General features: G+C 39.8%; 1 protein-coding gene across 1 annotated transcript in view; it reads right to left on the minus strand.

The window, feature by feature from the left end:
- Window positions 1–16,499, minus strand: part of SVEP1 (sushi, von Willebrand factor type A, EGF and pentraxin domain containing 1) — a 184,273-nt gene that overhangs the window by 32,753 nt on the left and 135,021 nt on the right. The window contains exons 37-38 of the mRNA XM_004269347.4: window positions 4,698–5,370; window positions 252–3,043 (exon numbers count right to left, since the gene is read on the minus strand). Coding sequence (XP_004269395.1) covers window positions 252–3,043; window positions 4,698–5,370 — 3,465 coding nt within the window. The remainder of the gene's footprint in view (window positions 1–251; window positions 3,044–4,697; window positions 5,371–16,499) is intronic.

Below are 16,499 nucleotides of genomic sequence, written 5' to 3' on the forward strand. Positions count from 1 at the left end.
CCATGAAATGCAACAGAATATGATAATTATATTAGGAACTACAGTCTGAAAGTGTAGAAATTTATTCTTACAAGTCAATGGATTTCTGCATAATTGTGGACAGAATAAAGCCAAGTGTTAAAAGCTTCAGCTTTTGGACAGCAGCCCAGAGAGGGTGTTTTCTTCCCAGTTAGCTACATTTTTGACCTATCACTTTTCATTTTACAACCCTCCTGCCTGTGCCCCTTGGAGACGCTAGAGCCAGGTCTTACCTGAGTTTCACTTTACTTCCATAGGTGTGTACCTCTCCAGTTGCCACTGCACTGGAGACAGGTGGTGGGGGTCCACAGGACAGGGGCTCGCAGACAGGATAAGGCTGGCTCCACGTCCCTTTCTCTGTACAAATCAGATCTGAACTGCCTCGGATGACATACCCAGATCTGCAGTTGTAAGTTATCACATTTTCCTCCAAAGAGCCACTCTCACTGGTGAATGCATTTGGTATCGTTGGGGGAGAACCGCAAGAAGTATGTTCACAGCGTGGGAAGCCAGAGCTCCATTGGCCATTGGCTTCGCAGGTGATTTCAGAAAGTCCCAGGAGCTGGAAGCCTTTGAAGCACTGAATCCGAGCTGCCTGCCCGCAACCAAAATCTGTCCTGTTGACGGCTCCATTCTGAATGACTGGTGGGGAACACGTGCAAGGCAGGCAGGAAGGTGGGCTGCCACTCCAGGAACTATTGGAGAGACACTTTCTTGAAGGACTTCCATGGAGCTTATAACCGGGAAAGCACTGATACTGTATATGCCCTCCATGATAAAAGGAGAAGCCATTAGGGAAGCCATGGGCAAGATCTTCAGGAGGGCCACAGCTGACTGGTTTACAGAGAGGAACCTGGGCATCCCAGTTACCATCTGATTGACAGATGAGTTTGGGGGCACCGTGCAACACGTAGCCGTCTTGACAACGGAACACCACTTTCTTCCCAAAGCCATAGTCCAGGCCATCCATCACCCCATTTGCCACCTGTAGTGGGGGAGAACACCTGACAGGCACACAGATGGGAGTCGTCCCACTCCAACTTCCATCAGCAAGACAAACACGACTGCTGGCCCCCTCCAGCAAGAACCCTTCATCGCAAGTGTACTCAACCTCTTTTTGGAATGTATACTCCTCTCCCTTTACCTGGCCATTTGCTGAGACTGGAGGTGAAGCACAGTCCACAGGAATACAAATTGGCTCATTCCTATCCCAATTTTTATTTTCTTGACACGTTCTCCTGTCAGTGCCATTCAACACGTACCCAGGATTACACTCATAGTACAATATGCTCAGGTACGTGTAGTTGCTTCCTTTGATGGAGCCATTCATAACTAGATTCGGTTTGGGGCATGAGATGGCCTCACAGAGTGGGGAAGTACCACTCCATTCTCTATTCTGTAGACAAAGTCTTACGTCGGAGCCCACCAGAGTGTGCCCAGGTTTGCAGCTATACTGTATGGCACTGCCCATGGTAGTCTCTGTAAAATGCAAAAAGCCGTTTTCAGGAGCAACAGGCAGGTCACATTCCACTGAAATGCACGATGGCGCACTGCCATTCCAAGTTCCATCCTCCTGGCAGATCAGCACAGGGTTCCCCAAGAGTTCATATCCTGGATTACAGGTGTACGAAACCAGGGTGTTGTATCGGAATTTTGCTGAATGTGTAGCAGGAGATCCCTTTGTGTTTCCCCAGGTTTTAGCCACTGTTCCCAGATGATGAGGCGGGTGAGGAGTCAGATATGGAACTTCCATCATGTCTTCTTCTTGGTTAAAATATTCCTGACCGTCTCTGACCTTAGTACAGTCTCCAAAATCAATGTGAGGGGGGAGACCACAGTCTATGAGTACACATGTTGGGATGGAGCTTGACCATCCCGACTCTTCACAGGTCTGCATGGCGTGACCAGCTACCTGGAACCCAGGGAAGCAGCTGTAGATGATCATGGCACCATAGCTGTAATCTGCACCTTCTACGAAACCATTCTCAATGGGATGTGGGGGATCACAGTGGATGGCACTGCAAGATGGGACATCCACATCCCAATCACCTGTCTCTAAACAAGTCAAGGCTTTGGGACCTTTGAGCCTGAAGCCCCGGTCACAAGAGTAGGTAATGGTCTGTCCATAGTGTAGGTTTGTGTAAGAGAATTTGCCATTCGAAATCTCCTTGGGCTTGGGGCACTCAATGGGCTTACAGGTTGGTTTTCTTCCAAGCCAGTGACCATTTTCCCCACAAAGAGTGGTAGAATTGCCCACCAACTCAAAGCCTGGCTTGCAGGTATAGAGAGCTGTGCTCAGATAGGCAAGACCTTGCACGTCAATGATGCCATTGAGGATTTCCTCAGGTTGGGGGCATTCTACTGGCACACATTCTGGCAGTGGAGAGCTCCAGGTGCCATCAGCCTGGCAGAAGGTGGTAGGATCTCCTCTTAAGAAAAACCCATCCACACAAGAATACTTGACAGCACTTCCGAAATGAAGAGCAGAAGAAGGAGCAGGGACACCGAAGGGAATCAGCGGAGGAGGGAGGCAAAGAACCATCTTACAAACAGGAAAAGAATCATTCCACTGCTGGGATGGCAAGCATTTCAGGACAGAGGGGCCCTGGAGGGCGTTCCCTTCTTTACAGGAAAATGTCACCACTCCCACCTCGGTGGGCAACTCCTTCAAAACCAGTTGGTTCTCCAAGAGGGGTGGCTCTGGGCACTTGGCGGGCACACACTTTTGGTTTGGCTTCTTATTCCATTTGCCGGATTTCAGGCACGTCCAAGAATGATCACCAATAAGCTCGTAACCCTCATTGCAGAAAAACTGAACCTTGGACCCTACTTCAAAATTTTCTCCTTTCCTGTAGCCATTCTGGATCGGGGGAGGTTTTCCACAGTTGAGAGGGATGCACGACAGAGGGGATTCACTGTGCCAGTGGCGATTGGCTTGGCAGACAAAGACAGGACTTCCGACTGACTTATAGCCTGGGTTACACCGGTATCTCACTTCACTCTCAAAGGTCCTGCCAGCTGTATGCTGCATAACAGGGAGAAAACAATGAAGTACAATTTGTATAACACGGAATATAACTGACAAAATACAGCAAATCACAGTAAAGAAGAACTAAACTAAAATGCCTATGTTAAAATGTATCAATTAAGACATAAGCAAATGAGGACTTGTATTTTTCCAATAGGTCCACTCTATTTTTTTTATTTAAATAAACAAAAAGGATGGCAGAAGGTCAAATTAGGTAATCCCTACAGCAGAAATGTTGGCCACAGCGGTCAGCCCATAATAACTAAAGATCAATAGTCTCTAAAACGATTGATGAGTTGATGGAGCAATACCAAAAATTATAAATTACTTGGTAAATTAAAAAAATCTCACCGACCAAAGCAGTGCTAGAGTGTGTTGTTTTACTCACAGAAAAGGAAACACACACAAACGTACATTTGTTTACACTGTTAGATAATAAGAAAAACAAATGTTTTTATGGATATGGACCTACTGTCAGAGTTTTGTGTTCATCCTTAATATAATTTTAAAATTATTAAATTAAATTAAAATAAAAAGTAACATTTTACCTTTTAAACAAAAAATTCAATATTCATACTCTCAACATTCAACTATATAAGTGAATAACATAATAAGAGGTCATTTTTAGGCAGTCCAAAGATGAATTACTTATGAAAACTTTAAAAAAGATTGCAATGGTTCTTCTGTTAACGGTACGTCTAGCTTCTGTGGTGCAGTGAACTTCTTGGTATTTGGACATGATTATTTGCTTTGTTTATTTATCTATTCCTTGGGCACCCCACATGCATATAAACACCATGGCATCACAGACCTAATCCGTGTTATTAAATACTAGATCTCCAGTACTTACCTGGCACCTAGTAGGAGCTCCAGAAATATCTGTTAAATGAATAAATGAAGAAAGCCCCCTTACATATCCTAGACACCTTCTTCCAATGGAAAGCTAATACACCTGAGCAAAAGTCTTAAATAAAAGGCATTCACTGTTGTTTTAGAATATAAAGGAGAAAAGGTACTATGTAGGCGTGGGTTTTAAAAAAGTGTTTAATTAGAATACTGTCTCTTTAAAGTGACCCTTGATTTGGGGGAATAGATTGTTATTCCTGTTTTCTTGATAGATTTAATGAGAAGACACATAGTAACGAGAAAGGAGGATATGCGTGGATCTGACAAAACCCTTTGTCCTGATGAAATTACCTTTAGGTTCCCTAAAAGAAAACTGCAAAAACCACCTTACGGTGAATGGATGGTTTACCCCCATCTTTTGTCTAAAAATAAGAAATGGTAACAGACTTCTCTAGGTTCCATTTAGACCTTGATTTCTATAAAAATAAACAATACATCCATCTTGGAGTAACTTTTTATAAATCAAAATAGTATCTCTTAAAACTATTTTATTCTAACGTCATAGCTGGGCTAAAATATTGCTATAAAGTGTTTCAAGTGCCTATATGCTAGTAGAAGGTAGAAAGCTATAGATTAAAAGGATTCATGACCTCTATCAAATTCTCTCCAATATTTACCACCAATAGATTTAGCAGCTTCTGTTATTCACCTATTAGTCTATTCATGTCCCTGCTTCTGAATAAGCTACAATGGGCTGGCCCTGTAAACGATGAAAGCCATGGACACTTGTGAATCAGTCTCTTACCTCCAGAAAGCCATTCTCAACCTTTGGTGGTTCATTGCAAGATACAGGGTGGCATGTGGGTATGGGGCTACTCCACTGTCCCGTGGCTTCGCAGGCGCTCTTCTTCTCCCCTTTGATGTAGAAGCCCCTGTTGCAGCTATAAGCCACCACGGCTCCAAAACTGTAGTTTGATCCAATCGCATAGCCGTTCATGATGCGGGGCGGCTCTCCGCAGCGCACGGGGATGCACTGGATGGACATGGGGGAAGGGTTCCACTGCCCACCTCTCAGACATTCAATCTTTGCTGAGGTGTTCAGTACGAAACCCTCCGTGCATTTGAAGCTCACAACTGAGCCTGCGGCAAATTTTGCTTTGCTCACAGATTCCAAGATGCTGTAGGAAACAGCAGGGGGTTTTTCACAAAAATGAGCTATACAACGGGGCACGGCCTGACCTTCTGGGGGAACCCACTTGCCCTGGGCATTGCAGAGGAGCTGGGAGTTGTCTGCCAGGCTGTAACCATCTGAACAATAGTAGAATGCAATGTCTCCAAATAACCGATGGGCAGTCTCTGGAGAGGCATGTTCCACACTGGGGGGCTCATCACAGGAGACAGCCAGACACTGCTGGTCACTTCTGCTCCACTTGCCATTGGCCAGGCACTCAATGGTGTCAGGACCGGCAAGGGTGTAGCTATGAGATTAGGGAGAAAGGAACAGTAACTAAGCACATTATTTGAGAAAAGGTGTTTGCATCTTCTTATTCTGCTTTTATTTTTTAAATCTTTCCACCAATAACTTTACTTTTATCCTTTATCCTTTAAAACAATATTTACTATTTGAATTTGAGCTTATTGATCAAATGACCCTCATTTAAGATATACATCTTGTTATTAATATTAGGGCTTGTTCAGAAAGGGAAATGGATTTTGCTACTTATACTACCAAATGTAAAATAGACAGCTAGTGGGAAGCAGCCGCATAGCACAGGGAGATCAGCTCGGTGCTGTGTGACCACCTAGAGGGGTGGGATAGGGAGGGTGGGAGGGAGACGCAAGAGGGAGGGGATATGGGGATATATGTATACGTATAGCTGATTCACTTTGTTATAAAGCAGAAACTAACACACCATTGTAAAGCAATTATACTCCAATAAAGATGTTTAAAAAAACCTCTAAAAATTGTTACACATTTCTTTAAAAATAAAAATGAGGACTAAGCTACGGTCCTGTCTGACTCAATTCAAAGTTGGAACTTCATCTAGCTATAGATGATTTCCGTTGCTTAATTTGATCACTAGTCTTTGAAACAAAAGCTCTGATGAACCACAGGTAGCCTGCATATAACTCCTAGGTATCCACTTGCTTATAATCAATGAACTTTAAAGGAGGGATTATAATTTCAGTCTCCATTGTTTCCTAAACCCTTAACCATGTGGTTAGCATTAAAAGCTGTGTCTGCATACGGCTCTGCTATTCAACCAGCACGAATAAATTTTGCTTTGTTTATGCACAGGTATTTCCCCATATATGATGATAGATTGATGACTTACAAAAATCTTAATTATGCTCAAGTGCGCTCTCAATGAAGCAGAACAAAACACTAGGATACGCGGTATTAGAATAATTACATTTGAGTCATTCTGATTTTCATTCTCACTTTTGTACTAAAGAGAAAGAGGACAGGGAGTTTGAAAGGACTGTCTAACATCCGATCAGTCCGTCGTCTTAATAATGAAGCATAAGGGGACTAAAATAATTTGGCACCAACTGAACCCTGTTTAGAAATATTAATTTCTTCATTTTGCAGATGAGTGAATGGTTGTTCAGACAGGCTAGGAAATCTGCTGAGAGTCACACGGGTGCAAGCAGCAGAGGTAGGATCGGAATTTGGTTTACTGGATTCCAACCCTTCTATCTTTCCCATGATGTTGCTCTCTCTCTCTTCCTTTTTTTTTTTTTTTTAGGAGATGACTCTCCCTTTGTATGTATGTATGTATGTATGTATTTATTTTTAACATCTTTATTGGAGTATAATTGCTTTACAATGGTGTGTTAGTTTCTGCTATACGACAAAGTGAATCAGCTATATGTATACATATATCCCCATATCCACTCCCTCTTGCATCTCCCTTCCACCCTCCCTATCCCACCCATCTAGGTGGTCACAAAGCACCGAGCTGATCTCCCTGTGCCATGCAACTGCTTCCCACTATCTATCTTACATTTAATAGTGTATACATGTCAATGCTACTCTCACTTCGTCCCAGCTTACTCTTCCCCCTCCCTGTGTCCTCAAGTCCATTCTCTACGTCTGCATCTTTATTCCTGTCCTGTCCCTAGGTTCATCAGAACCATTTTTTTTTTTTAGATTCCATATATATGTGTTAGCATACGGTATTTGTTTTTCTTTTTCTGACTTACTTCACTCTGTATGACAGACTCTAGGTCCATCCACCTCATTACAAATAACTCAATTTTGTTTCTTTTTGTGGCTAAGTAATATTCCATTGTATATATGTGCCACATCTTCTTTATCCATTCATCTGTCAATGGACACTTAAGCTGCTTCCATGTTCTGGCTATTGTAAATAGTGCTGCAATGTCCTCTCTCTTTTTAAAAGGAGGTCGGTTAGATCGCAATTGGTGGGTGTTCTGTGGAAACTGTATGGCAGTGTCATTAGTACAACTTATCTGACCTGCCCTTCAGCAAAGATTCTTAAGTCATTAGCTAGCAAAAATTTCTACTGAGGTCCCTTTTCGTTTTACAAGGAATCGGCTCTTATAGAGAGATTAGAATTCCTTCACCCACTCTGGCAAGATTTAGGAAATCTATAGGAAACAGAAAGATCAAGGAAAAAATGATAGAGCATCATCAGAGATATGTGTTCCTACCCTATCTACAGTCATATATCGTGCTATGGATAGAAGTGGTCTCAAAGCGAATACTCATAGCCTTCCCCAATAGCTGAGCACAGTCTCCAGTTAGGGTCTGCTGCAGTTCCTTGTTGTGGAAAAGCTCAGTTCTTTGTATAAGAATATATAATAAATTTTTGGATGGCTTCTGTCTTAAAGGATCCAGGAAGATATACAAAGACAGTATGTTACAAGCATAATTTTACTATTAAAAATACATTGCCCTAGGTCTGAGTGCCTAGACTCTGCTATTCCTGTGTAGAATGTGCTCCATTTACAGAGGCTCGTTTTTTTGGGTCCCCTTCAACTTATTTTATCAATGTTTTGTAGTTTCAGTGTACAGATTTTTCACATCCTTGGTTTAATCTTTTTTTTACACAGCAGGTTTTTATGAGTTATCTATTTTATACATATTAGTGTATATATGTCAATCCCAATCCCCAATTCATCCCCCTCCCCCCGCCAGCTTTCTCCCCTTGGTGTCCATACGTTTGTTCTCTACATCTGTGTCTCTATTTCTGCCCTGCAAAACGGTTCATCTGTACCATTTTTCTAGATTGCACATATATGTGTTAATATACGATATTTGTTTTTCCCTTTCTGACTTACTTCACTCTGTATGACAGATTCTAGGTCCATCCACCTCACTGCAAATAACTCAGTTTCATTCCTTTTTATGGCCGAGTAATATTCCATTGCATATATGTACCACATCTTCTTTATCCATTCGTCTGTCGATGGGCATTTAGGATGCTTCCTATAGAGGCTCTTGATGTTTTATATTTTTATAGCACAGTTTACATCCTTTGCACACTTTGAACCATGCATCATTATTTTCATGGGGTCCTTTGATGTTGCTACCGTATTTCATTGGCTGAAGTTTATAGACATCACCTGAGACATCCCTGATTTATTAGGATCCATCGTGCCATCTATAGAGTGCTTCCTTTAGGTAATGGGACGGACTGCTTTGAGGCAGAAGCCTCTGCCTCCAGAACCTTCCTGATTCCTCAAAGCCTCTTGAGGACCCAGGAACAGAGTTTTGTAATCTGGCAGCACTTCGTTAGGCCTCTGACCCCTGATCTGCTGGACAATCTCCACCAATGACTCTTCCCTAACGGAAAATCACAGCAAAAAGCTCTTCTGTAATATAATGGAAGATTACCACTAAATACATGTATTTTGATTAAATGAATTTAAAGACTGCGTTTTCAATACTATCCATACTTTCCTAGAATTGACACCATCCCTTTCTCTGACTTAAGAACTTGACTTTTCTTTATGATTCTCAATCAACATTTAGTTCTTCATTAGGCAATTGGGCCATGCTGTGTGCAAGAATCCCTTCCCTAGTGTACAAGGCAATGGCAGTGCATGTACTTTGTGTCCCAGATGAAATAGCTTCTGAGGGGAGTCATGAAAGAAGCAGGAAAGGAAGAAAAGTAACAGGAGCAAAGAAATGGGAGTGTGACATAGCTGGGGGCTTGTGGGGACTTACAAGTAGTTAGGAATGGCCTGTGAACATCTGGAAAAGGAAGCAGTGGTCACTAGGATCTTGTGTGTTTTTGACAGTTGTGATGGTTAATGGGTGAAGATGTGGCAGGCACAGAGTAACTGGAAATGGTTTTTGACAGTTCCTTTGACAAGGATTCTCATAAGATTTTAGCAGAAGAAATGCTGCTAGAACAGAAAGATATTTAAGTGGTTTATTAACTGGATGACCCAAAGAGTATTATTGGTTAATAGAAGTAAGCTAGTTGGGCGTTTCGTATCTTCTAATGTCACAAAACTCTGTCCTTAGCCCATCAGTTTGTAAGCAACACATAACTGTAGGGTGAAGGATAAGGGTTTTAACAGGGCAGTTCAATGTTTCTAATCTTACTAGGTAATATTTAACAAAGATAAAATGGGAGGTCCTGTATATAGATAATAAAGAAAAACTGCACAAAGGGAAACCTGGCTTAGTGGCAGCCAATGTGAAAGACTTTAGTTTCCTTGAATGAGTCAATGGTGACATCCTTAAAAGGGTTACTGCATCTTTAGAAACTCATTTATCCGGAAAGAGAAGAAGAGAAATGAAATAAATTGTCATGTTTTAAGTACCACGTGTCAGTCCCTAGGCTTGGTGTTTTTATCTCTCTTGCAGTTACATTCTAATTTGCACATTCAGCTCTGGGTATCACAATTCAAAAAGGGCTATAGACCTATTGGAATAGGCTCAGAGGACAGTGACTCTGAGAGTGAACAGACTTGGAATCATGTCCATTGATGAGAAAGAGAAAGGCAGATTTGAGGTTGAGCTGGCTGAAACGTCTGTCTAAACGTCTGTCTCCCTACACCTCTACTTCCAAAGCTGCAAGCTTGGCATCTTAACCAGAATGTAGGATCATTTTTTAGTCATGGAAATGTTATGAAGGGGCTGGGATCCCTTACTGAAACCTCTCAATTAGCTCTAATGATCCATTTGTAGAACCTTGGGGCCAAGCTATCAATACTTGAATGGCTGGCATTTCAGAGGAGCAGAGGAATTTACACTGAGTGGCTTCAAAAATAAATAAATAAAGCCAGTGCTTTAGACTAGACAGCATATTCAGTGAAGATGGGGACAGAGGCTATCAAAAATAACTGTCTCCTGAAACATATATATCAGTTAGTCTTTTAAGATGCTAAAGAAGGATATATTCTCTGAATGGCAAAAAAAAAAGAGGAATTAATTTGTAGTTATTGCCTAGATAGAACTATAACTGGTCTCTGATCAAACAGCCACACCATTTCATTATGTTAGAAATCTAAACGAGTGCTAAGATTTCTGGAAGACATATTCCACCTGCTTATGTAAAAGAATCACTTAAAAATGATAAAGTTTTGTACAGATGATAAGATACATCCTATATACGTTGGCTACTAAAACAGGAAAAATTGGAATTGGTACAAATCTAAAACATTGAAATATTTAATTTTACTCTGTGTGACCTTTTGTATTCTCATTCAAGAGACACTGGGGACACCCTTGCAGTCTGTTATTAAAAATCAGGCCATATGGGGCTTCCCTGGTGGTGCAGTGGTTGGGAGTCTGCCTGCCGATGCAGGGGACATGGGTTCGTGCCCCGGTCCGGGAAGATCCCACATGCCGCGGAGCGGCTAGGCCCGTGAGCCATGGACGCTGAGCCTGCGCATCCGGAGCCTGTGCTCCGCAACGGGAGAGGCCACAACAGTGAGAGGCCCGCGTACCGCAACAAAAAAAAAAAAAAAAAAGAAAAAAAATCAGGCCATATGTATTATAAAACAAGTTGTTTTCCTCCATAATTCCAAGGAAAGTTGTCCCATCGATATTACAGTGATGTCATAGAATGACACATTTTAGGATACACTGGCTGTAATACATTATCATACTTCTGGAATGATAACAAAAATCCTTTGAAAATGGGCAGAGTAATCTCCAGATGCAATTTTCAGTGATTTGATTCACGGAGTGAACGCCTACTAAGAGGCATGGGCCTGGGAAGCTTTGTGAGAAGGCTCCCCAGTGGGTTATTAGCTCTTCTCTTCTGCGAAAAAGAACCTTAAAAGAGTCTTAAAAGAGCAGCATACTAGATATTTAAAGGGCTGCAATTTAATAAGAGCAATAGAAAGTATAAATCTGTATCAGTAATTAGTTCTGTTTTCAATTGAAAAAGATTACAAAAATGTTATCGTAGTATATTCACTAATTGCATTTAAAAGTCTATATTTGAAAAGACTCAAAAGGGAAACATTCTATCAGGATGTTCGGATGTCAATGACCCTTCCTTCCTACTGAGTTTCTCACCAAGAGAGTATACATGAGGATGAAAAGGAAAATGGGAAACAAGTGAACATTTTATTAATTGAGGCAAAAAGCTGAAAACCAGTGTAATGTTTTGAAAAAAGGTGAATTTGGAAGGCCAATTTCAGGGCAGGAGACAGAAATCAGACTTATTCCTTTTCTTCTCTGGCATTCATCTTACTACTCCAGTCTCCTAAAGTCTCTACTCTTCTATCCTAATCTTGAGAGAGTGTCTTCTTTTCTTAACCCAAGGAAAGGCCCATGCAAAGCACACCACCAATAAGAGAAGACAAAAATACTGAGACCAAAACAAGAATGTGTGTATGTGCACCCAATAAACAGAAGTGGGTAGCTTAAATGGTGTGTAGGTCAGTGGTCTGTGTTAGGCAGCCCCAAGGGAGAAGAGGGAATTGAAAGGGCTAGGGAGGGAAATAGGCCCTAACATTCTTATCAGGCCAACAGCATCTTAGGAAGTGGAAGGAGACAGCAGGATGCCAAAGCCATTACACAAAAGCCATGACATGAACACAGTGATTCCATCCTGGAATAGAACAGACATTAATGCATGTTGACCTATGCTAATCAATCCCTTGGTGGGGAGAGATAGAAAAGGAGTGAAGAGAGAGAGGACACGCACTGACTTCTAGTTCTGGCTATAATATTGTCTGAACACCCTCCCTATATAACACTTGATGAAATACAACAGAAATTATTTTAAATGCATAGCTTAGCTGACCAGAAAGGAAATCTCCATGTGCCAGAAATGAAGAGGAAATTAAAAACAGAAAAGTAAGCCTGTGAATGAATGCTATGGCTGCCCCTGGATTGGACAGGAAAGGGGAAATAGAGAGTAATAGCTGAGTCTCTGGCAAGAATCTATGTCCTAGAAGGACATACACTGAAAGGATATTCACCAGAAAAATTCCACCTAGAGGCCTAGTGAGATGACAAGTGAGATCTCTGTATTTGCTGGGAATCTGGCTGGAAAAACAAAGTCCTGGCTAAGGCAGCAGAACCCAGGACTGCACGTCATGTGGACTTGAGGGTAGGGTTTATACCACTCATTTTGTATGGAAAGACTTTGAACTGATAAATAAATGTGAAATTAGGTTTTTGGATGGTGATACTCCTGGGGCACCTAGAAGAAAAAATAATCCTTATACTCAGACCATTAAAGGACTGTCACAGATCAAACAAGTCCCAAACACTATAAGGACAGAATCTGAAATTACAAAACACACATGCACGCTTTCCATCATGAATGGGTCAGTAGACAGAACAAACAGCAAGATGAGGGCACCAATAAATTGAGATGATAGAAAAAGTGGTCTAAAATCTAAAACAAAAAATGAAATAAATATGTTCAAATAATTAAGGACAAAACCCCTTAAAATCCTATTTAAAAAGAAGAGACTGTAAAAAGAAATAGTTGAAAAATAAAGAGAAATTCTAAAAATAAAAATATAGAAAATAAAAATTCAAAAAAAGGGGACACGTTTCAAAAGCAGATTACAGATAGTAGAAATGAAAATTAGTGAACTGGAAGATATATGTGAGGAAATTATCCAAATGCAACCCAAGTTTTTAAAGAGATGGAAAATGTGACAGGTTAATAAACATGTAAAGTAGAAATAAAAGCTCCAATATTTATCTAATAAAACTTACAGAAATAGAGAAAAGTGAAAGTTAGGAAGAATATTTAAAGTGAAACTAGCTTATTCTAAAATTGGTGAAAGATACAAATTCTCAGATGTAAGAAGTACAATGAGCCCTGAACAAGATGAATGGCAATTAGTACAACTTTAGTCATACCATAGAGAAACGCCAAAACAATGAAGACAAATTAAAAAAATAAATAAAGGGAAGACACATTACTTATAAAGGAACAACAATTCAACCAGTTTCTCAACCTCAGCACTACTGACATATCGGACCAGACAATTCTTTGTTGTGGGGGTCTGTCCTATGCATTGTAGGATGTTTTAGCAGCATCCCCAGACTCTGTTCACTAGTTCCTATAGCACCTTCCCTCAACGGGGACAAGCAAAAACGTCTCCAGACATTGTCAAATGTTCCTGGAGGGCAATATTGCCCCTGGTTGAGGGCTACTAAATTAGACTGATGGAATCCTCAATAGAAACACTAGAAGTCATAGGGCAATGGAAATATCTTTCAAAAATGTTTATGGAAGCAAACTATTAATGTAGACTTGTATACCCAGCTAAACTATAATTCAAGAACAAGGGTAAAATACTATTATTTTCAGACAAAGATTGTGTAACATACTGACTCTTGCCAAAAGAAAGATATAAAGGATGTACTTTAGGAAGTAGAAGCATTAAACCCAAAGGAAGGAGTGGGATGGAAAAAGCAATTCATAAAAATGAATGCTTTTTATGGAAGATTCATAAAAATGTTAGTAAATCTAAATAAGCATTGAGTATATTAAAAAAATGACTAATTTGGAAAGTTGTAAAATAAGAGGGAAGTAAAATGTAGATAGTGATAAGACATTTAAGATGAGAGGGGTGACAGAAACAAATATTTTCTAAGATCTTTGAGTTGTTCAGCAGAAAGGCAAAGAAACTGAGTATGATCTCAGAGTAGGAAAAACTTCTTAAATTTGACACATACAAAAAACAAACTCTAAAGGAAACAACTGATAAATATTAAGGACTATCTAGTATAAAGTTAAAAATATGCATGCCTCATGACCCAACAATTCTTACTTTTGGTGTCTAGGCCAGAGGTATTCTTCCTTCTATGGACTGGGAGATGTGCAAGGATGTTTACTTCAGCACTGCTGTATCATCAAATAAAGTGGAAAGCAATTAACCCTCTACCAGCAGGGAAATGGGTAACTTAGAGATTGCTCATTCTGACAAGGAAGCACTATAGAGCAGTTAAAATGAATTCTGTTGATTTACCTTTATCAACAAAGGCAAAAAACACGACGTTAAACGAAAATCAAGCTTCAAAAGGATACTCAGAGTATGAACAACGTACATGAAAATGAAAACATTTAAATCAACAGAATATTTGTTTATGAGTACATATGTAACACAGAAAAAAATGCACATTTACTTTGAGAAGAGTGAGAAAGTGATGAGAATGGCTTCTAGTTATTTTTGTAATATTGTATTTCTTTTATAAAGAGAGATCTACAATAACTATGGCAAAAATTTAACATGTACTTTTATCTCAGCAGTGGATACACAGGTAATTTTAAATAGAGATTAATTTGGTTTTGTGCTCTTTTGTATATTTAAATGTTTCATTAGGCATTTGTCCAGAAAAAAGGAATAAGACAGAGCTCTCCGGTCTGGCCACTCTCATAACACTCTAAGAGTAAGTGTATGTAAAGGGGCAAAGTGTTCTTCCTCTCACCATAATTGTTACTTTCAGAAAAATGAAACTATGTCCTGATAGCTATTGATATTTTTCTTTTAGGAAAAAAACATGAGTGGTAGTGATTTGTGACCATGTGTACTTTCCATTAATTTGATTAACTACTTAAGATAGTTTCCCCTATATTATTAAAATGTCATCACTTTACATAACAATAATGATGACACAGAAAATATTAATAAAGCCATATTTATATAGTACCTTCACGCACATGTAAAGCACTTTTATAAAAATGGCCTCATACCCTTTAACAGCTATATGACTGAGATGACAGATTGGGTTTCCATCTTTTCAATGAGAAGAAAGCTCCCACAGAGTGTCTATTTGCTTAGAGCAGAAGGGATCTGTACGATAACGTGGCCCAACACCTTTATGTTTTAACTATAAAGTGGGAATAATATATCTTCTTCAAAATCCCCCTCTTTGTTGAAGGGAGCACATGAGATAATTCACAAGAATGTCCTTTGAAGAATGTAAAACCCTCTACGAATGCAGGGATTTGTTGTGATTTTCATTATTGTCTTTATTGCTTCTTTTAACAAACCCTTTTTGTATGATACGTAGACTTAGCATTAGGCAGATATAGAACTCTTATGATATAAGTGAATGATTTATAGCGAAAAAAAGAAAAATGGGAATTTTTATAAGAGCATGATCTTTAAAAGTATATGCAAAGACAAAATTCTAGTAGGAGATATAGTAAAGTATCATTTATCTTCGGGCAACTTAAAAAAATATATGTTTATTTTCTAGTTTTATATGGTGATAATACATTACTTCTTAATCAGAAAAAAACCCAGAAGTTATCAATATGTAGCTATTATTTGGAACATTTATATCGATAAGGTTTCACAAACATTTAAATGACTAATCTTAAATAGTACTATGTAGTTCGCTAGGAAGCAATTTTTAAATGAGTCAATCCACAGGGGAGAGATGGGGCCATCAAAAGCTAATTCCCACAAATTGATACAACATTGTAAAGCAACTATACTTCAACAAAATAAATTTTAAAAAGCCAATTCTTACACTGACATTTTAATATTCAAGATTTCTTTTCTCACTTAAGAAGGTGTTAAGATCCGGGATTTCTGTCAGTTATTTACGTGAGTATTTGACTCTCAAGAGCTTTTTGCAAGAAAATATGGTTGCCACCTGCTGGTGGCCTGTATTAGTGGAACGGTCTTCTATCTAGGTGAAAACAACTTCAACTTTCATGTTACTTTCATGAAACTGTGTCCTCTCTTCTGTCCTAACATCATAGTAGTGGCACAGCTTGTTGAGTTATTATTTTCTGGCTAGTCCAAGCAGTATATCATTTTACTGCTCACAATATCCATAAGGAGTATCAACCTTTAATGACTCATAGAAGCAGAGAGAGGTTATACCATTTTCCCCGGGCTGCACAGTGAGTGAAAGATAGAGCTGAGACACAAATGCAGAAAATGGCAGCCCCTCTGCTGTCACTCGTTCCAACTGCATGAAAAGCATCTGTGGTAAATCTGGAGTGTGAAAGTTATAAACTATTACTGGTGAAAACATTTATTGAGGAAGCACGGAAAAAAATGAGCAATGAAATGCCAGTCAGATGATCTGGGATTTAATCACCCCTCAATTCTTTACTGCCTGCCTGAGACCCTAAGCAGATCACCATCCCAGAGGGAGCCTCTCCTTTCTCTGTGTCTTACACGGTTT

Source organism: Orcinus orca, chromosome 6, assembly GCF_937001465.1.
Source record: "Orcinus orca chromosome 6, mOrcOrc1.1, whole genome shotgun sequence".
In the NCBI taxonomy this organism is placed as follows: Eukaryota; Metazoa; Chordata; class Mammalia; order Artiodactyla; family Delphinidae; genus Orcinus; species Orcinus orca.